General features: G+C 35.3%; 1 protein-coding gene across 1 annotated transcript in view; it reads right to left on the bottom strand.

The window, feature by feature from the left end:
* The window catches only part of LOC105555622 (dystrophin), a gene marked incomplete at its 3' end in the record, with an annotated part of 1,920,295 nt that overhangs the window by 429,116 nt on the left and 1,467,153 nt on the right, over window positions 1-24,026 (bottom strand). The window contains exon 51 of the mRNA XM_012002637.1: window positions 7,642-7,874. Within this exon, the coding sequence (XP_011858027.1) occupies window positions 7,642-7,874 (233 nt within the window). The remainder of the gene's footprint in view (window positions 1-7,641; window positions 7,875-24,026) is intronic.

Raw genomic sequence — 24,026 nt, 5'->3', positions numbered from 1 at the left:
TATTTATTTATTTATTTATTTATTTATTTATTTATTTGAGATAGAGTTTCACTCTTGTTGCCCAGGTTGGAGTGCAATGGTGTGATCTAGGCTCACTGCAACATCTGCCTCCCGGGTTCAAGCAATTCTCCTGCCTCAGCCTCCGGAGTAGCTGGGGTTACAGGCGTGTGCCACCAGGCTCGGCTAATTTTGTATTTTTAGTAGAGACAGGGTTTCTCCATGTTGGTCAGGCTGGTCTCAAACTCCCAATCTCAGGTGATCCTCCCGCCTCGGCCTCCCAAAGTGCTGAGATTACAGGCGTGAGCTACCATGCCCAGCCCAGAATTCTCTATTTAAACACAATGACAAACATAAACTTCCTTATCAGAATCCCATTGGTATTTTATGGAAAACACAGTACAGTGACTTTCATCAGAATTCATGTAAATATCCTGGATCAGTTTTGCTTGATAAGATTTTGACAGAAAAGTTTACAGTGAATTGAATTAAAATATAATAAGATATAAATTTCCATTCATAGACTTTGAAATATGTAGTTTAGTATAGTTTATAAGTTTATATAGTTTCTTTAAGAAAAAAGCATATGGTATCATTTTCCATAAAAAGGTAATTAGGAGACTTAGAAAATATGATTTTGTATGTGTGTGTGTGTGTGTGTGTTTGCAACTCTATGACGTTTTTATTTAAGGGGGGGTTATTTTTGTTGTGACTAGAGAATATAAAATAAGTCACATTACTGGCATTGACATATCTTTACATCCTTCAGTGAAGATAATAGTGGATTTGATCTCATTAGGTAAAGAAAGAAAATTATATAAATATGGATCAGTCATCCACATGGTCACAAGCTGTCTACCAGAGACATGTACATTGGTTGGAAGATAAAGCACAAAATTTGTAAATATCTTCAGCCAAACAGATTACAACATTAATTTCTTAATTGGTATTTCTTAAATGAGTTTGTGCAGAAATAAAATGATGAGATGAGAAGGGTTGGATTGCTGTTTGATGAAAGAGAAAAACAGAATAATCAATCTCCTCACCCTAATAATCAATCAACCCTCACCAATGGCTGTCACCCAACCTCGTGAAATCCACTGGATGCCCATGGAAATAAACCATGTTTACTTTGTTTTGTTATAATTTGGATGGAGAAATGAGATGTGTAAGAAGTTTAGGGGGGTGGCTGAGAAAATAGAAAAGAAGTAAGAAACATTATCTATTCCCAAGAGGTCTGGGGGTCTGGGTTTGTGTTAGGACAATTACATTTACTAAGTGACTTTAGATCAATTAACTAAATTGTCTATAAGTCCTCTCATTTGTTGAATAAGAGAAACTATCTGTAATACCCACTTTCTGCTGGGTTCGTGACAATAGAATAAAACCAAAAACATTCTGTTTTGTATTACTTTTAGTTTAAATAGCCAATGCCACTTTACCCACACATTGTCCCATCAATTCTTCCAGGGCTACACTATACAAGTTGTTTAGTAGTCAGATTTTGACCGAATTTATTCAACAAAATTTATAATCAGAATTATTCTGTAGCTAATTCAAATGCTTTTTGTGTATAGGCAGAGTTTTAAAAAATCATAATTTTTATTAAGTACTTTGACCTCAACAATAACAAAAATTAAATTCATTCAAATAATTATATCCCATTTAAATATACACTGTACCCACTAAAACTGCTCATTCAATCTTTAGATAATGAAATCTCCCAGGTAACAGTGCAATGTGTGGTTACAAATGAATCTTGAACAATGCTATTATCATCTTGTCCAGATTGGCCAATTTGTCTCAACCCCAGTCTGGAGAGGTCTTATTGGAGGATAAAATGCCTTTGCCAATTCAATTCTTTATTCAATACAAGTGCAGTGGTTGAGATTTTGTGGTGAATTACCCTGAACACTTGGCCAAATGGAATTGAAAAAAGACTACAATTGACTCAGTACAGGTCATCAGACACCAGTATTATGAAAAATAATATCATATGGCCATCTAAATTCTATTTGTTGATAGCAACACTAGTCTCCACTGCCGCAAACCTCTCTTCATATTTCCCCCTCCACCTCTCTCCCTCCTGTCTCCCTGCATCCCTCTTTCATTTCTTTTGTTTTTTCTCCCTCCTACCCCTTTTTCCTGCTTGCCTTCCTCTCTTCCTTCCTTTTTCTCCCTTTCCTCCTCCTTCCTTCCCTTCCTTTCCTCCCTTCTTTGTTTTATCTTTCCTTTCCTTAAGGGTCAGATTTAATAATCACTCTCAGAGCAAAACCCAGGACATATTTTTCCCTTCATTTGATAGATTATGTCAACAAAGAAAACTGCTAATTATTGTCAAATATTGTTGTTTCAGAGCAATTTTACTTAAACGTGATGAAACAGAAAAAAGCATTTTTTAATCAGATTTCTCTGACACTAAGCTATAAAGTACAAATCATCCACTGCTATTGATTCACAATTCTAGAAATTAAACTTTGAACTTCATGTGTGTTTTACTTCTAAAGGCTTAATTTGCATATTTCACATCTCTATTCTTCTAAAAGGTAATGGTATGTTTTCTACTGTCTACAATGAAGCAGATTTGCTTAATTTTTTTAAATGGCTGTATTCTTAAAACTTAAAAAAATTAAAGTTGTAATTATAGCTTCCATTTTTTTACTGAATATAATTCACTTAGTAAAAATTATTTTTATTTCAACGTGGGAGCAGCTCACCATTTTCTAAAATAATACTTTAATCAAGCAACACATACTAAAGGAGACCATAAGCTTTTCACCAAATATGTTTTCTGAGTTCAAAGTCTAAAGCTAGTAAAAGGCTAGCTTACTTGAATGTCATGTCCTTATACCCTTTCTGTGGCAAATATTTCAATTTCTGTGTGTCTAAGGTTTGGTCTGAATCTCATAACTAACTTCGCCTTGAATCATAAAATGTCTTATTGCATTATCTTATCTAACTTCTGATGCTTTGGAATTATAAATTATAATCCTCACATTCCAATCTGTTCAATATGAAGTTTGTTTATCACATTGCATTCACATTATCCTTCAAGCTATCTACATTTACTGAGAACTAATTTTTGTACGTGTCATAATCAGACAAATTTATATTTGAGGTATTGGTATATGGATGGTCTTTATTTCAGGTCTACATGCTGCAAAGTTGAGTAGATGACCCTGTTGCTTTAGATCAGCTGTATCCAATCTTTTGGCTTCCCTGGGCCACATTGGAAGAATTGTCCTGGGCCACACATAAAATACACTAACACTAATGACAACTGATGAGTGAAAAAAAAAATCACAAAAAGTAATTCATGTTTTAAGAAAGTTCACAAATTTGTTTTGGGTCACATTCAAAGCCATCCTGGGCCGCATGTGACTCACAGGCCATGAGTTGAACAAGCTTGCTTTAGAACATAATAATTACCTCCTACAAATCTCCTTTATTTGCTCTGTCCTCCAACTTATTCCACATGTTCTTGACTGAGTTCAGTGGACAATTATTGTTTAGTGGTTGGTCAGAACCTTTTCCTTTTCTATTGTCAACAGGCCCAGTTGCTATTCGGGAGAATTGCCTTTCCCTAATTTTGAGACTTTGGGAGGAGAGGGATTTAAATAAAATTTTCTGCTCTCTTCTAGCTCATGTATTAACATGTGACCCAAGCAAGGTGAACTGGATTCTCTTTTGAGACTTTAAAATTTGAAGAGAGTTACACACAGGATGGAGAAAAGAGAGTATCACAAACAGACTGGAATACTTCTTGCTAGCCGCATGCCCAGAAAGGCATGCTCAGATTCTTTCTCCTTTTGTAAGTTTTGTTCCATTGCCTTTGTGCTAATTACAGCACATTTACTTTCTGCCTGATTTAATCAGAGAATGATTTCTGTTGCTTGCATCCAGAGAGCTCTAATTGATAGGCAACTAAACTATATTTGATGATTTTATTTTCCTGTTTACAATCCTTTCAGGGTTGCCACTGCCTGTAGGCCATCATCAAAATTCCTCAGTCTGGCAACAAAGGATTCCCATTATTTAGCCCCAGTCCTCTCTATTCAACCTCATCAATTTCTTCTCATCATATACCCTTAACTTCAGCCATATGGAATCACAATTCCTATGACATACTCTGTTTTTTTCCACCTCAGTGAAAAGCACAGTCTGCTCCCTCTGCCTGGATTGTCCTTCTCGTTTTATCTAGCTAGGTAATTCCAACTCATTCTTTAATGCTTGGCTTACGTTTTATCTTCTTCAGGAATATCTCACTAGCATCTGTTCTCTCTCCTGGCTTAGTTTTCCCCGAAGAAAGCCCCAACAGAATCACTCACACAATATCAGAGAAGTTGAAAACTATGAGGTTTAAGGGAGAGGATTATGGAACCAAACTGCTTGAGTTCATATCTCATCATTGTCTCTTTCTTCCTTGATCTCAGTCAGGTTATTATCCTTACTGTGCCTCTGTATTTACCTCACAGTGATGTTGTAAGCATTAAAGAATTCACATGAAGTACTTAGATCAATGACTAGCATATCATTAGTGCTAAGTATGTGTTAGCTATTATCCCAAAATTTATCTCTATCATAGTGTTATTATTTTCTTCCTTCAACCTCTTTTACCTGCACATTCTATGTTGTACAACTTTATATTTCCCAGGTACTTAGTGGCAGCTCAATAGAAGTTGGTTAAAATAATAAAAATGGGTAGGTGTTAGTAAAGTTTTTTTTTTCAGTTTATAAAGCCCTTTTGGAATTTTGCCTAATTTTTCACACATCAAACATTAACGTTGAGATTGCTTTATTTAAAACTTTACATAAAATTGATATTGATTTCTTGAAATTATAATGAAATCCTCCCCACACTTACTTCTCCTTCTTATTTCCCCTCTCACAGATATTTGTTTAATGATTATTTAGGGCCATTTTACTGACAATTTGGTGATTGAGGCAATAAAAGCCAAGAACTGACAATGTCTTTATTAATTATTTTTTAATATAAGCGGAAGAGACAGGCAAAGCATCCCACTATTCAGCAAGCAAGAGAAGGGAGATTAGATTTTTTATAAATATATATACATTATATATCATTATATATAATATGCTATATATAATATTTTAAAAATATTTTTATACTATATATAATTTATAAATCCTATATTTTTGTGTCTCAGAAATGGCTTTTGATTTTTTCCCCTACATTATTATTATTATTTTTTTTCTGAGACGGAGTCTCACTCTGTCGCACAGGCTGGAGTACAATGGCGCAATCTCAGCTCAATGGAACCTCTGGTCAAGGATTCAAGTGATTCTCCTGCCTCAGCCTCCCTAGTAGCTGGGATTATAGGCATGTACCACCACACCAGCTAATTTTTTTATTTGCATTAGAGATGTGGTTTTGCCATGTTGACCAGGCTGGTCTCAAACTCCTGACCTCAAGTGATCCATCTGCCTCAGCCTCCCAAAGCGCTGGGACTGCAGGCGTGAAAAATTGCACCTGGCCCTCTACGTTAGTTTTTGACCTATATTTAAAGACAATCTCTGCGAGGCGGCATGAAATTAGTAGTCCTTTCTGAAAAGGACAAATTTATTTAGAGAACTCTGGAGACTACTGAGCACATCAATGGCTTCCCTAAATGCAGGACCCACAAACCTGTCACAAGGAAGTGTGGACTTTCTCTTCCAATCTATTATTAGGTAACTTCTGCAGGAAGCTATAATGTCAATGGCAGAATAGGGTACAGAAGTGGAAACAAGCTCTCATTTCCATATAGTATTATGATGTGATATACAGTTTGCAAATACAAATGCCATCATTGGTTAGATTTCTAGAGTTCGTGGTGGAACCAAATATAATTACTAACATTTGTTCAATACTAGCAGTAAGCAGTAAGCAAGGCAAAGTGGGAAGCATTTTTCATGTACCAACAAACTTAATTCTGATAACAAACTGCAAGGCAGATAGTACAACTATCCACATTTTATAGATAGATAAACTTGGGCTCAGGGAGGCTGAATAACTTACTCAAGGTCACACAGCTTGGGAGCCCAGCTTTGAACCCAAACAATCTAACTTCAAAACCTGGGCTTTAAATGTTATAAAATATTGTTTCCTTTGGTAAATAAAAGTCCTGGGAGTATTATATAACTCAATATGATATTGTGAAAGAACATACCTCTTGTTTCTGTATGTATCGGTACATAGCAACTATAAAATGCTCAGCATAGTGTCTGACATAGACTACATCTAGATTTACATACAAATCACTAAATAGTAATTGCAGTTACAGTTATTACTGCAGCAATAGTATGTATTACTTGTAGTATATGTATTACTTGATACATGTACTGCCTGCAGTACATGTATCAAGTAATAACACTGGCTTAGGAATCAAACGGACTTGGATTTGTATCAAATTCTACTGGGAATTTGATATCTATGAGCCTCAGTTACGTTTTCTGAAAAATGTGGCTATAATTACTTTTTATAAAGCAAAAGTAAAACAAATTTTCATGTACATATATGTGGTATTTACATATATTTATATACATCCATATCCATAACTATATTGTGAATGTGAATGTGTATTCTGTGTGCTCTGTACTCAGAATAGGAAACCAAGATCCAGAGATGGCTTGACCAGTCATCATTTGCAAATGGCACTGAATTCAGGTCTTCTGTATTCAAGCCCAAGGCCTTTAAATGCAGGTTGTTTACTATCAAATTACTTTATTCCTACTGAATTGCTGAAATTTATTTTACAAAGAAATTCCCCTTACTCTGTCTGCCTCACTTCTTGTTTTTTCAAAAGGTAGTACTTTAATACCTATATACCTTCAGCACAACTTCCTATTTCTTTAGAAAGACTTGAAAGCTGTTACAAGTGAAAAAACTTTAATGTATAACAATTCCAAAATTATTTTTCTTAACCATTCACATATATAAAAGATGTATAGTATATTTGATCTAGTTACGTAAACCATATTTACATAAACATATTCTAATGCTTCTAGTTGATGTCATAATTTTATCAAATAGATTACACTGAGGCTGAAAAATGAACTATTTGTATTAAAAACACGTTCATTTGAACATGGCATTGCATAAATGCCAACATTAAGATCTAGGGTATTTTAAAATATCTTATGTTTTGTTACTTTTCTCTTTTTAATTTATATCTCTCTTTCAATAATCCTTATCACTGGAGGAGGAAAATTGGCACAGACAACTTAGAAGAGAGGATAATAATCAATTTCCAGACTATTATATTTGACTCTGCAATATGTTGGGCTGCATAGTGCCAAAACAAACAGTTTAAATGCAAATAGCTCCGTTGAGTGATTTATTTGGTATAAAACAGATTTTTAAAATACCAGGTTGTTTAGTAAATTTAACTCAGCCAACTATTCTTGTAAGGTTTCTGCTTTTTTTGTATATTTCCTTTTTAACGTATGGCTACTTTTGTTAATTGCATTAATTTATATCCTTGATTATACTTAAGCTGAACAGTGAGAGTAATGTGTGTTTGCTGAGAGAGAAACAGTTGCCTAAGAACTGGTGGGAAATGGTCTAGGAGAGTAAAGTGATTGGTGGAAAATCTTCATTTTAAAGAAAAACTTCTGCCAACTTTTATCATTTTTTTCTCATACCTTCTGCTTGATGATCATCTCGTTGATATCCTCAAGGTCACCCACCATCACCCTCTGTGATTTTATAACTCGACCAAGCAGAGAAAGCCAGTCGGTAAGTTCTGTCCAAGCCCGGTTGAAATCTGCCAGAGCAGGTACCTCCAACATCAAGGAAGATGGCATTTCTAGTCTGGAGATGGCAGTTTCCTTAGTAACCACAGGTTGTGTCACCAGAGTAACAGTCTGACTAGGAGCTAAAATATTTTGGGTTTTTTGCAAAAAGGAAAAAAGAAGAAAAAGAAAAATTAGAAACACAAGCTAAAGAGCCAATTCCAATAACAATAAGTCAAATTTAATTGAAGAGTAACAATTTGAGCCAAACTCTTATTCATGACATTCTATATCTTTTTCTAACAATGTGGATACTTTGTTCAGCAATACATGGTAGAAAATTAAAAGATTCAATCTTTTCATTAATACACATTTAACACTTTTTTTTAAAAAATGATTTTGCTCATTCTCGTGCCTGGACAAGTAATTTAAGTTAAATAAGTCTTCTCAATAACAATAATATACATTGCGGAAGTGGTGAAGAAAACAAAAGTTTTCAGACCTTGCCAGGGGAATAAATTTTACTTATTTTTTTTCATTCGAGGGGAAGAAAAGGCAAAACAAGATGGGATAAGATCTTCTTTCTGACTTAAAATTCCCTTGAACAGGAAGTAAATTAATTCAGAGCTGGACCCTAGGGAAATCAAAGTCAATGAAATGTTCTTGTCTTAGCTCTGTATTTTATACTGGGAGCAGTTTATCATATTTTTTTTCTTTTTATTTCAAATTGTTAGTAAACTGGCTAGTAGCGAAGAAAAACCGAGAGACAATATTTTCTTAAAAATGAGAGCTAGTTCTTCTATTTAGACATGAAACACTGTTTCAAAGTCGTTAAATAAATTGTAATATGAATAGTGTTGGACACTGTAGAGCACGTCAGCCTATGATAATGGTTAAGATGTATAGTACTAGAATCAAAATGCTTGGTAGACAATCCTACTCTCTGCCTTAGGAACTCTGGGACCTTGGTTAAACCACATAACCTCTCTAAGTTTCAGCTGTAACATTTGTTCAACACTAGCAGTAAGCAAGGCAAAGTGGGAAGCATTTTTCATATATTTACCTTAAAAGAGGAATAATAATAGGGTGAATGTCATAAGGGCAGTTGTGTAGATTCAATGAGTAGTACAAGCAACACATGTATGACAATGCCAGAAACAACAGCATAATCATCATCACAATAATATTATTACAGCACCTGACACTATAGTAGGTAATCAATAATGTTAGGTATTAATGTTTTTATAAACATTTGGCTAGTAAGAAACACAGTGATGAACAACTGTGGTGAAAAACTGGAGATAAGTCCCCAAAATGTGAAATACTTCGGGAGTAGTCAGTCAAAGGTCTCTGTGTGGCCCTATATTGATTGAAAAGGGCTGAACTTGCTGGTGTGAATTCATACTAAATACCAACACACAGCTGGGTTATCAGAGGTGAGTGGTGAGGGGAAGGAATACCTAATCAAGTTTATAGACAATGAACTCAGGAGCATAATATAACCAGAAGATTGGTGGCAAAATTATCGGACTATGTAGTTCGGAATAAAAGGTTTCAAGGAAAGCTGCAAAAGACACCTCAACAGGAGACTCAGAGTCATGGACAACTAGTGAACTATTCTAAGAACACTAAAAAAAAAAAAAATGAGACATTGAATTTTCATTCTGAGGTAGCCATTCATTAATTTTTATGGCCATGTAACTGTGTTTTGAAGGTTGTCTCCTCATTAGAGAAGAAGATGAGTAGAATGGAAGAATGTTTCTTGTCTTTCAAGCTTCTCAGGGACACTAACAGTTTTCTGTGAATGAAGGAACTAATATTGATCAATGCAGACAGAAAAAAATAGTGTTTTAAGTATCAGATAGAATAAAGAAATTTATGTCAAGAAATAATGATTCAAAGGCAGTAACACTGAGGCGATAAAGAAAAAATTTTGTTTCTCAAAGCTATCTGACTACTCTGAGGCTCTTTCTAGAAAGAATTAAATGTAATGTAAAGAAAGAATAGCGTTTTGTGTCACAGTCCAGGAGAAGAAATCATGGAAGCAAACAAGATCTAGAAATCTTAAAAGGGATTCCAGGAAAGGAGCTAAACATCCAGAGAGGATGCATGTGTGAGGATGAAAAGAGAGCTAAATTAAAATATCACTGTAGGAACTAACTGCAGAACACCAGGCTGACTGGCAAATGTGGATGGAGTGTTCCTAAAATAGATACACAATGTATACGGAGGCAATATACAGCAGTTTAGGAGGATTTTAAGCTTATGGGAAGTGTCAGAAAATGCTTTTTTAAAAAGTGACTTATTGAAAATTTGACCCTCAAATGAGAGCAAAAACAAGAGATTTTTTTTTTTTTTTTCTCCAGACTTACTTCTGACCATGAAAGAAGTACCTAATGAGGTGGAAATGATCATGTCACACTAAATTTCAATAGAGTGGAGGATGAGGAAGTAGAAAATTATCAGACTTCAACAAGCAGACCACTGTTTCCTGAAAAGCACATTTGGAAAAAGACAGAAAAGAAGAAGGAAAGAAGGAAGGAAGTCAGGAAGTCAGGGAGGGAGGGAGGGAGGAAATAAGGAGGAAGGGAGGGTGTGAGGGAATCAATTGAAAAGCAAGGCAAGACAAGGCAGGAAGGCAGGAAGGCAGGAAGGCAGGAAGGCAGGAAGGAAGGAAGGAAGGAAGTCAGGAAGTCAGGAAGTCAAGCAGTCAGGGAAGGAAGGAGGAAGGAAGAGAGGGAGGGAGTCTATTGAAAAGCAAGACCAGGGCCTGAGACTCAAAAAGGGAGGATAGTTCATGATGACTAAATATGCCACTGGGATAATAAATTAGAGGACACATATTCAGAGGAAGATGGAGAGGTCTAGCAATGCAGCCATCTCTGCACCAGTCATGGGCAGATAATCTCATCTATAGACCCATCAGGTCAGTATTTCTGATCTCCTCTTCTCCAGCATTTACCACCTGAAGAACATCTGTACACAGCTGGGAAAGGGAGGGGAAACCGTATCAGACTTTTTTACTGCTCTATCTCTTGCATCTTGCACATGTCCTGGAGTATAGGAGGTGCTCAATTGATTCCTTTTGAATCTAAAAAAAAAAAATCAATGTGCAGTAAGCTCTTTAGCGAACTTAGAGGTCTTCTACATACAATGAGTACCAAAATTTAACAATCACCCATTAGACTGGAAGAATGGAGGCTAGAACACAAAACCTGCCTAGGTTTTTACCAGTTAGGTGATTTTAGCTATTTTCACAAGAAGAAGATAAAGGAGGAAGACCCACTGCTTGGGGCAGACAATGAAAGATCAAATATTAAAGAGAGAAAATATAGCCAGTCAATTTATTCGCCTCCAACCCCATACACATACATTTTTTTCTATCGAAGGGAGAAAAGCAGGAAATTGCTCTGAATCAGAAAGCAGGGTGTAGAATATTTAGGCTTTCCAGGACCAGATTGCTGTATTTGAATCCTTGCTCTATTTTTTTTTGTAGCTGTGTAACTATAGTCAGATGACTTAACCTCTCTGAATCTCCATTTACTCCTCTGTAAAATGGCGATTATAACAATACTTCCTTCATAGACAATTGACCTTACTATTTCCTAAATAGACAGTCTTGGGATAGTAATGTTCACTGACATTGGAGGCATCTTGAGCCAAGAAATTATACTATGCTTGCTACACTGAACATCTTGACCCTCAAGAGTTTTCACTTGTGTAACTATGAAAACAGTACCCATCTAATGGAATTGTGTCACGGATTTTATGACACGATACATGTAAGTCACCTCCTAGGATTGTTTTGACTGTAAGTACACTATGTGGACTTTTTTCTTCCTCTTTTCCCTGTGTTTCTCACACAATGGTTATTGGCTCCTCATGTTCTACATTCGTATGGGATTTTATGCTCTGTACTCTGAACCAGACTTGATACTCCAGCCTTACCTCTCTCCATTCTTTCCAGGCTCCTCCACACCCATGTGTATTCTGCATTCTCTCATGAGTACAGGCCATTTCAAACCTTGTGCCCTTTCATATGCTTTCTATACTTCTTGAAAACTTTTCTCTCCTGTTTCCAGACAAAAATCTCATTTTCTCTTTAAATGCCAACTCTAGATTTCTATGTTTTGGGGAGGATCAGAATAAGAAGTGTGTAACTAAAATATCTCTATGAGGAACAGAATTATACCTTTCTTGTGGGTCCTAAACACTTTTTAGTCTTTAGCATTTTCTTACTTAAATCTAGTTATCACTAGGAAAGACAAAATCTTGCACCACTATTAGGTTTTAGAGGATTTTGAAAGTGTCTAGAGGATAGCCGATAGTAGTTGAGAGTTGTTTTCTAAAGTCAGAAACTTTGGGTCTCAAGGAATATACTTTAAAACATAAAGTAGCAAGAGGCTAATCTTCATAGACCTCTCACACATTAGAGCCAATTCTGTTCAGAAAAACATTACTTAAAATATTTTATGTTTTCTAAAAAGACTTGCCTCTAGGTTCATGCATGCATATATTTTTTCATTTTTTAATCAAAGTGTTTCAAAGGAGAAGTTTTGAGGTCCTGAAAAAAATTATCTTTTTTTTTTTTTTTTTTGAGATGGAGTATTGCTCTGTTGCCAGGCTAGAGTGCAGTGGTGTGATCTCAGCTCACTGCAACCTCTGCCTCACGGGTTCAAGCGATTCCCTTGCCTCAGCCTCCTGAGTATCTGGGACTGCAGGCATTTTCCACCATGCCCGGCTAATTTTTTGTATTTTAGTAGAGATGGAGTTTCGCCATGTTGGCCAGGATGGATTCAATCTCCTGACCTCGTGATCCGCCCGCCTCGGCCTCCCAAAATGCTAGTATTATAGGCATGAGCCACCGCACCTGGTCTATTTATCTCATTTTATTACACATATCACATTGATTCTTATTGCACTTTCAGATGCCTTTACCTCTATCTAACACATATGAGGTTCCTTCTTTTCCACCATGTCATAGTATTAGAAATATATGCAAATCACCCTTTTCAGTGAAGTGTAGGCTGGTCAGATCTGTTACTGGTTTCGCAGAGTCTGAGTAACCTGTTCATAGTTCTAAGGGTCAGGCAGGGTCATACTGTTGTGCCAAGGATATTTCCTGTTAACTCGACATTTTAAAAGACTGAAAGAGGATTTGTTTTGCTAAGAGCGCCTGAACCCATAATCTAGAATGGGTAAAGAGTTAGGATATATAAACTATTACACAGAATTTTCAATGATGTTCTGGGCTGGGTCTCCAGTTGTCATCCCTAAGGAGCATGGGAAATGGCTTCCCCTCCAGCTGGTGGAAATCCTTTCCTCTGTACCCTATTTAACCTTAACCCCAAGTCTGATCATGCCTGGGTGTTCACCCCTTGCCTTATGCCCCTATTTTGCGTTACAAGAAGCTGGCTCTGGGATTCGCTGGCTCACATATCAGCCTCTCTAACCATCTCAGAGACTAAGGGTATTCTTCTCAAGTCCACCAGAGGAATTGTCCTTTCCTGCCTAGGGTCCTTACTGAAAATAGTCTTTCTGATGTTATGCTATGAAAGGTTCCTCCAGTAACAGATTTGCGTGGGTCTTGTTTGTTTTTTGCTAAATCACCTTATGCCAGAAAGCAGATGTATTACAATGTACAAAATTAAACTGTATATCTAGGTAGACAGATAGATACACACATTGTAGGCATGTGTGTGTGGGTGTGGGTGTGTGTAAAGAGAGACAGAGACAGAGCAAGAGAGAGAGAGGGCATCTGAATAGTCTGAGGACATACTATGCAACATAATACCTTTCTCATGCATTCATTAGAAAATTAAAATGACTCTACTAAAACTGTGATTTTCCCTCCATAAGCAGACAGAAAATCAAGCTCAAAATAGCTGAAATGAATTGAGTTTGGTACACCAGAATGGTAGCATGAATAACGGTAGGTGTAATATACTATTGCAAACCACAGCTTTGCTCTGAGTATTTTGTTAATTAAAAGGTGTTGGCTTTAGGAAGGAACTCTTATTTTTTTCAAGTGTTTGAAGAACATTTCTCTAGTCTGAAAATTTAATTGGTTTCAGAAGTACATGATTAGTCAGACTAACAGCTTTACTTAGAGCTTTAAAGGGGCTACTAAATCTTTTAAAACAAACACACAATGTGTTTGGCATATTTCCTTTGAAGTATTCACACGTGGTTTTCCTGTAATTCACAGGTCTCCTTTGGTTGATAAGAAAGCAAGAAGCACATACTCTATTTCTAGCTTTATTGAATGTGGGTAACTTTTTTTGTTTGCTTTATTTTTATATTTGAAAAATCACTCAACTTACAAAATCAGTTATTGGACTCACATTAACAATTCTATGAGGGAATATCTAAAAAGTGCTGTTAAATATTCCCTTCCTCCTTATCATTCCATGTCAACAGAGGACAGCAACGTTATATGTGGTCAAATTGCATTACTATTTAATACTATGGGGAATAGGAAAGATTGTTAGCAACTTCCATTTACTAGTAGATAAAATAACTCTCCTCCATGTAAGCAATATTGGAGAATATTTTCTTTTTGAATATTTGAAAGGATGGCATGTGGATTAATGAATTACTTAAGAGTTCAAGAGAACTTCTTAAGAAAATTTGAAGTTATGTCTAGATTCAGAGAAAGAACAATCTATTGTGTAGGTAAGGAAGAATTTCACATCTTCCCTCTAAATATTTACAGTCTGCACATACAAGTTGGAAAATTAGAAACCAACACTATGAACACATAAACACTTATTTTTGTCTGCATTCTTTTCTGTCACTCTAAAGAGTAAATAAAATATATGACACATCTATCATCAATAATTCTCATTTTAGAAAAATAAATGCTTGGCCGGGCGCGGTGGCTCAAGCCTGTAATCCCAGCACTTTGGGAGGCCGAGACGGGCGGATCACGAGGTCAGGAGATCGAGACCATCCTGGCGAACACCGTGAAACTCCGTCTCTACTAAAAAACACAAAAAACTAGCCGGGCGAGGTGGCGGGCGCCTATAGTCCCAGCTACTCGGGAGGCTGAGGCAGGAGAATGGCGTAAACCCGGGAGGCGGAGCTTGCAGTGAGCTGAGATCCGGCCACTGCACTCCAGCCCGGGCGACAGAGCGAGACTCCGTCTCAAAAAAAAAAAAAAAAAAAGAAAAGAAAAATAAATGCTTGCACTCTATATAGGCAAGGCCAGAGTACCGGAACTCAAGGATTCATGATTACTATTTGTATTTCTGGATTTCAGAAAAAAAAATGCTAAGTTTGGGAGCCATGGATTTTAAAAGTTTAATGGTGCTATTCGCTTACATTTTAATAGATTATTTCTTGTTATTAAAAATATGATCCAAATAAATATTTGCTACTATTTATAAGTAAGATAAATTACCACCAACACTGCCATCACCCCCATCATTTACTCAGTGATTCTTATGTGCCAGGCAAGGTTCTTCATAAACCCTCTTTTATTTCACCTTTAACGAACAATCTTCAGGGTAGGTGTTATCATCTCCCTTTTACCAAGGTAACGAAACTTGTTCAGGATCTCACATTAACAAGTGATGTTTCCAAGACAATGTGCTTAACCACTGCACATATTTCTAAGAATCACAGGACATCAGGCATCTTTCTTACATGTCTCATTCAATATGCAATAATTGTTAATCACTGAAATACTTCTGATTCTAAGAGCTATAGCTTATAATATATGGTACCCATGAAATATATCTAATATCCATTTTAATTTGGGAGAGAAGATTATTTGATATAGCTATAAAAATATGGATTGTAACAATCAAGCACATCTAGCATCCACTCACAACTTAAATACTACCCTTGAGAAATATCTCCAACCTGACTTTAAACATATATCTTTCCTTCACTAATTTGAATAGAGAAATAATCATTGTCTTTTCCTGTTTTAGTTTGCATCATTTAAGTGCCCTTCTATAACTAACATTATATGAATTAATCTACATGCACTCAGTGAAAAGCAGGGTTTCTCAATCTCAGCACTATTAACAGTTTGTCCCAGATAATTCTTTGTCGTGAGTGGCTGTCCTGTGCATTGTAGGATCTGAATTGCTTGTCAGTATCCCTGACCAGAGCTCCCTCCTAGATGTACAACCAAAAATGTCTCCTGACATTACCAAATTCCTCCTGAGGAAAGAAAAATTGCTTATGGTTGGGAATGTCTCAATTAAAAGAACTTTCCATCTCTCCCTATATACTCACCTCTCATATAGCTGCTTAGAATTTGTGCTGGACATCATTTATGCCTATCCAAGTTTGTTTTCTCTCATTTCTCAGAAGTAGAAATTAAGAGAAGTTGTTAGGGGCTTCTACTTTCCCACATGATACTGGGCAAGCACTGAAGAAACACTAAACAACAAACTTATGGCTGCCAATGAATAATAAACAATATGACACAGGAAGTGTCTTAATGACAAAAATGACAGCTCTCTGCCAGAGAGTAAATGTCCACAGATTCTCTTCTTGCATCTACACTTTTGTCAAGAGATATTCCAGATTCTCCCATCAAGAGCTGTAGTCTATTTCTCCACACCTTGAATATGGATTGGTCAAGTCACTTGTTTCGGCTAATGAGGTGTCAGCAAACATGATGTAAGCAGAAGTTTAAAAATGTTTGGGTGTTGGGCTATGCTTGGAACCCTTCCACCACTATGGAACTATGCTAGCCTGATGAATAATTACAGTCAAGTGATCCTGTCACCCACACTGTCTCAACTTATAACCAAAAAGTTATACCAGACATTTGAATGCCACATGTGGTCATCAACTACCAGCTGACCACGAGTGCATGAATGAGCACAGCTGAGTCTAGCAAAAGAATCACCTTGATGAACCAAACCCCAAGCAGAATCAAGAATCATGAGCTAAAAAAAATAATGATTCTTATTTTAAGTCTCTACATTTGGGGTAGCTTGTTACACAGCAACAGATAGCTGATACAGCATCCATTTTAACCTATTAAACACTTGTACGCAAAACATGATTTAAAATTCCCTTCCCATTACCACAGAAATTAAAAGAAAAATGCTTATCCAGCAGAGAGAACGCAGCTGGAAAAGACAGAGTCTTTAAGTTAAAATGTGGAATGGAATTCCACAGAGAATGGAAGATTCACATAGTCAGTCTATAAGGCCAATAAATCAGGCAGCCAGCATTTGATAGGATATTTGAAGAAAGTAACAGTTTTAGCAGAAATTCACTATTAGTGCACGAAGAGCTTTGTATGTGAAAAAAGTAGAGTATGTAATAATAAGAGCCAAGGAGTAGGCAGCCCAGTGCAGAAGACGAGGGAAGAAAAAGCCAGATGAAACCATAATAAAGACCATGCTATTGATGAAGGGTGGTCATCAATTGCAAAACTGATATCGGAATAAAATCCATATAACCATTTGAGTATAACCAGCTAGAGAACATTGTGTAGTTCTTATTACAGAAAATACACTGCTATTCTACCAAAATTCTGAGCACCTTAAAAAATTCCTGAATTAAATCATTTATACTGATTTAGGTTTGTTTATTCAATTTTTTAAAATAGAGCTCCTCCTACCTGAATGTTAGAGATGAGACTCTGCAGTGAAACCTAAGCAAAATGAGGTAAGTAGTGTTTTCTACAGAATTCAGTCTAAATATCTTATTTGTTTGGGAGAGCTACATTTTTACCTTAAGTAGCAAAATAATTAGCAATGTGTTTTGAAAGTTGTTATATAATGAATAAGATCCTCTACCATGTGTCAGGCCCTCACAAGCCTCATCCACCAGAGGAGATGATAAACTATTTGATGTAATTATCAGAATCATCTTTTCCTTCCTCACAAAACCGAAGGTCTAACAAATAACAGAGTCTCAATCAAAATTTGTTGTTGTTTTCACAATTAGAATGAGGTGCAAGTTGCAGTGTACTAAGCAGAGTCCTCGGTGTAATCTCACTCTCTCTCTAAATATATATATGCATATGTATATACAGTCTAAATATATATATTTAGAGAGAGACAGGGAAGTTATACAAATTAATATAACAGAGTTATATAACTCTGATTTACAGTTTCCTCAGAGTTTCAATCTAGAACTTCATCAGGGAGAAAAAAGACAGAGGAACCATTAGTGCAATGTAAATGGAACAATATTAAATAGTCTTAAAATGTAGATAGACTCTTTTCTTTCGAATCAATTATAATATATTTGCACAAAATTTGGACAGCATAAAAATGCTGTTTTAGTCATTTTCTCCACTGGTTCTTCACCATACCACTCTGGTGTGGATAGGGAAAACATGATTACTATCAATTTATAGAACAGGAAACTAAATTCAGATAAATTAAAATACTTCTTCAAGATCAACATTTAGTAAATTAGATGAAAGGCTCTGAGCAATCTGTATTTTAAGAAGAAAGGCTCTGAGGTGAGTAATTAATAAGGAATTCATCAAAAACAATTAACTTGATTTAAAAATGGGCAAGGATTTAAATAGACATTTCTCCAAAGAAAATATATACACAGCCAACAAGCATCTGAAAAGATACTCAACATCATCAATCACCAGGGAAATGCAAATGAAAAATAAAAACCACAATGAGATATTACCTCACAACCATGAGGATGAGCATGATCATAAACAGAAAATAACATATGTTGGCAAGGATGTGGAGAAATTGAAACACTTCTACATTGTTGGTGGGAATGTAAAAAGGTGTAGCCACTATGGAAAACAGTATGGAGGTTCCTCAAAAAATAAAAATGAAAATAGAATTATCATATAATCTAGCAATCCCATTTCTGGGTGTACAGATGGGCCCCAACTTACTAAGGTCTAACCTGTAATTTTTGGACTTTACAATGGTGTGAAAGCGATATGTACTCATTAAGAAACCATACTTCAAATTTTGAATTTTGATCTTTTCTAGGGCTAGTAATATGCAATATGATACTCTCTTCTAGAAGATATTGGGTTGCAGCAGTAAGCCAAATCTTCCATTAAACCACGTCATCATGAGGATAAATAATTGATACTCTACAATGTACTGTGTGTTGCCAAATGATTTTGCCCAGATGTAGGTTAATCCACATGTTCTGATCATATTTAAAGTAGGCTAGGCTAAACTATGATGTTTGGTAGGTTAGCTATATTAAATTAATTTTTGACATGATATTTTCAACTTACGGGCTGATTGGGATGTAATCCCAGTGTAAATCAATGAACATCTGTATATCCAAAAGAATTAAAAACAGTATCTAAAAGAGATATTTGCACACTCATATTAACTGTGGCATTATTCACAATAACCAAAAATTGAAGTAACTAAAAGGTCCATTGATTGATAAATGGATTTTAAAATGTAGTATAGGACACAATGGAATATTACTCGGCCACAAAAAAGAAGGAAATCCTTTCATATGCTACAACATAGGTGTACCTTGAAGACATTATGCTAAGTGAAATAAGCCAGTCATAAAATGACAAATATTGCATGTTTCCATTTATATGATGTATCTAAAGTAGTCAAACTCTTTAGAAACAGAAAGTAGAATGGTCGTATTGCCAGTGCTGGGGTACAGGGAGCAATGGGAGCTCTTCAATGGGTTTGGAGTTTTGAATTTGAGAGATGAAAACATTCTAGAGATTTGTTGAATAACAATGTGCATATCTCATCTCTGACACCATATCTCATCTCTGACACCATATCTCTGGTCTATATACGTAATAGTTTGTTTTTAATACATAGAAGTAATATGATTTTTTCAGGCATTCAATAATAGAATATTTTTTAAAGTTAATTATAGGCCAGGTGCTGTGGCTCATTCCTGTACTCCCAGCACTTTGGGAGGCTGAGGTGGTGGCACACCTGAGGTCAGGAGTTCAAGGCCAACCTGACCATTATGGTGAAACCCTGTCTCTGCTAAAAGTACAAAATTAGCCAGGTGTGGTGGCGCATGCCTGTAATCCCAGTTACTTGGGAGGCGGAGGCAGGAGAATTGCTTGAACCTAGGAGGCAGAGGTTGCAGTGAGCCGAGATCATGCCATTGCACTCTAGCCTGGGAGACAAAGCAAGACTGGGTCTCAAAAAAGAAAAAAAAAACGTTAATTATGTATTGGTATCACGTGTTACATAATTCAGTTGAATGCTCTAACAAATGACACAAAGTATGCAGAGGATTGTTGGCATATTTATTGTTGAAGGGCTTATAAAGTAGTTTTATACTCCTCGGTTATATTTGAGTTTCAATTTATCCTCAGAGTTGCTGTTTCTTACATGAAATATGAACACTTCCTGTAACTAAAACACGAATGAGCTTGATAAATTCAAATGCTGAAGTGTTGAACTCTGTCTCCATAATGACCTTGGAAATGTAACTGCTATCTTAAGTTGGTTTGAAGTGACTGTGTTGAGCCAAACTTGGGTTTTAAAGTTCTGGGCCAGTAAACATGTTATGAATTGCAGGTATGGAAAACACACTAACTGAAATAGTGAAAGTAGCTACATCAAAATCAATTTATGTTTTTATTTAACTTGTAGAAAGGCACACTATGCCCAGAAGTGCAATAACTACCAACCATACCAAAGAAAGCAAAATCAAGGGAAGAAAAAAAGGTAACATTTATGTAGGAAAAATTGCTTGTTACAAGCACAAAATTAAAAATTTGGTGTTTGTTTCTTTAAGACATCCCTGCCAAACCATCTCAAATTCTTTTTGAAAGTATGAATGGTAATCATAAATAAAACATATCGTTTCAGTGGTTTTAAATCATGCTATTGAAATAACAATGTTCCTCAGAGCATTAGCGTGACAATTTTGAAGCACATACTTCCTATTGTCTTGGACTTGAATCTCATTGCCTTAATCCTTTTGATGAATGGGTTTAAAATTAAGACTGTAAAGAGCACATGGAAAAGCTGTGAGCCCACAGTAAATGGTTTCTGAAGTAGAAACATATCCAACTTTGTTTATTCAAAAAGATCTGTGAAGCTGTATTGTTACAGAGTTGCTTCATTCTGAACTTATTTTTGCTGCTTACAAAGGGGAAATCCCATCAAATCAGGGCTAAGATAATTCCTTTTTAAACAATCAGTAAATCATATTTAAACCTTGTTTACACTAGTACTTTTTCCATGGTGGCGTTGTTTTACATAAAATACGTGCTTTCAATCTTGTTAAATTTGTCAGGACTCATTTTGTGGCCTAACATGTGATCTACCCTGAAGAATTGTTTCTTGTGCACTTGGTAAGAATGTGTATTCTCCTGCTGTTAGATGAGATGTACTGTATATGTCTGTTAGGTCTATTTGATCTAACGCATAAGGTCCAATGTATTCTTACTGATTTTTTAATGTGGATTTTCTATCTATTGTTGAATTTGGGGTAGAAGTCCCCTACTATTCTTGTATTGTAGTTTATCTCTTTCTCTTTATCACTTTATATTTGCTTTATATATTTAGGTGCTCTAACGTTGCGTGCATATATATTTACAATTGTTATACCTTCTTGATGAATTGATCCTTTTATCATTATTTAATGACCTCCTTTGTGTCTTTTTAGTTTTTGATTTTAAAGCTTATTTTGTCTGGTAGAAGTATGGCTATCCCCATTCTCTTCTGGTTTCCATTTGCATGGAAACCAAAATATCTTTTTATATCTCTTCTATTTCAGTCAACATGTGTCCTAAAAGGTGAGGTGAGTCTCTTATGGGCAGCATGTAGCTGAGTCTTGTTGTTTTAATCCATTTGGCCACTCTATCTTTAGACTGGTGAATTTTATCCATTTACATTCAAAGTAATTATTGATAGGCAGGAATTTACTACTGCCATTTAAAAAGTTGTTTTCTAATTGTTTTGTAGATACTTTGTCCTATGTGCCTTTTTTGTTGTCTTCTTTTATGGTTTGATGGTTTTGTTTAACAGTATACTTTGATTCCTTACTTTTTACCTTTTGTATATCTACCATAGGTTTTTGCTCTGCTTTTGCTACTATAGGTTTTCGCTTTTCTTTACATCTTATATAAGGGTATTTTTAAACTGCTAATAACTTAACTTTGATTGCATACAAAACTCTACACGTTTACTTCCCTAATTCACATTTTGTAATTTCAGTGTCACAACCTATATCTTCTCTATAATTTGTCTCTTTTAACCGATTATTGTAGCTATAAGCACGTTGGAATGTGAGAGTTCTTTTTTGTAGAGATCACACAAATTTTACATTTTAAAATATTTCTTGAAAATAAATTTTTCAATAAAGTTATATTTAAGATTCAACTATTCCAAGGTAAAGTTAATTACAAAGTACAGAATGGAAAATCATGCTATTTTTTTCATTAGTAGAAAAATAATAATCCTTAAAAATGATGTTTCCTTTTTCCCAAGATACGTAGGTAAGAACTAAAAGTAAAATGTATTTCCTCTACTGTTAAATTACAATCTATATTAATCCATTATTTTCAAACTAAAAGATATGAAGGGAGAAAATTTTTATCAAGTTATATGTTACAAAATCTCTAGCTTATTGCATTAAATTAAACCACATAAAAGAAATAATAAACCTAATTGAAACAACATTAATTCCTATTTAGGGTTTATCAAACTACAGAAAACAGAAAGGAAAGGAATTATACATCTTGAGAAACATAACTACTAAATACTGGTGGAAACTATATATGTGCATAGTTTTGAATTGGCAAAATTATTCCTTTTTGCCCTGTAATATGGTGGAAAGAATGAAAAAAAAGTCGCTGAAGCTCTGTTTCCTACTTTTGTACTAACTCAAAGACATGATTATGCTATACTTAATAACTATTTCTACTTAAAATTTGTTAATCACTGTGATTTTAACACCTAATGTATATTTTCTGTGGAATACAAGAATGTGAACAGAGGCAAACAGCTAGGTAGAAAGACCAATTTCCAAAGAGAAAGTAGGGTCAATTTACTATTGGGGGCCTCATGTTCCCATTCAATCTGACGTAAAAATGGAATTGAAGGGCATATGGATTGAAGTTATCAGAGACTGTATTGCTAAAATGGATAATCTTCCCCTATTGACAATGGGGGCCTGTGGCTACCAAAATTAGGTAACTTGAACAGATAAAACCATAACAAGTTCAGATTCTTTCATGCATCTATTTTCAAAAATGATATTTTGGTGATTAATGAATCAGATTTATTATGATGATAAAAATGAGTAAGTAAATTATTTATAAAAATGTAAGCTATCAAAAACTTAGTTTTCAGTGCCATGAAAATATATGTTATAGTAACTTCTGAAGATCTTCAGGAAGGTTAATTTATACTGTACATTCTAAGCCATAGATGCTACATCTGGTAATGTTAAGTTGGGAAGGGATTTATCTGGGAAAACACCAACATTTATCAACTAAACCAAGGCACAAAAGGTTGAATGGTTTGCCCAAACCCCCCAGACCATAGCCAACGAGAGACCAAATGAAGACTAGATCCCAGGCTTATTAATTCCCAATCCAGTGATCTTTTAACAGTGCCTGGTTTACAATATCATGAGCATGCCTCTGAAATATTAAAAATGTTACATGTCTCTGTATAATAACTTTATATCTAGCATGCATAGGTTGAGAAAAATATCAACTTATTATGAATTCAGTAATATTGTAATATGATTTTCCATTTTATTAATTGCAGTAGCATTTATGTCACTTTAAGAATGTCTACTACATGTTTGTGGGTGATGCATCACTCATTTGATTCACAGACAACACTTGAGGTGGTTGTGGATTTGAGAATTTCTTTCAATGGTCCTGGGAAATTTTAACTATGTCCAGCACACAGGTTGAGAACTTCTATAATGTTGGTCTCTGCCTTACAACATTGCTCTTACCAAATATCTTTAAAAGTCATATTCCTTACTCTTACAGTTGATTTCAGTTTCAGTGTTGCCAAACAATGATATCTCAATCATTTGACAATGGGTTGTGTAATAGATATAAAATATCTAAATTTTCTAAATAGTTTATTATTTTTTTATAAATTAGAACGAACTAAAGGTTGTCAATATAAGAGTACTCCCACATTCCCATGTGCTTTTCTGAGTGAGAGTGCACAGTCAGAACTAGTGTGCTTGAATTTTGCTATTTAACTGCACTCACCTTTACGTATCTGTAGCCTCTAATATGAATATCTTCAGGCAAGTACGTGAATATTGCCAACATCTGTGATGATATCAGTAGTATAGGGATGGGGGGAAAACAAAGGTTGAAAAATGCCATAGGACCATATCCAATACCTGAA

Source organism: Mandrillus leucophaeus, unplaced genomic scaffold (assembly GCF_000951045.1).
Source record: "Mandrillus leucophaeus isolate KB7577 unplaced genomic scaffold, Mleu.le_1.0 Scaffold692, whole genome shotgun sequence".
Lineage (NCBI taxonomy): Eukaryota > Metazoa > Chordata > Mammalia > Primates > Cercopithecidae > Mandrillus > Mandrillus leucophaeus.
This window is presented reverse-complemented; position numbering and strand designations above follow the sequence as displayed.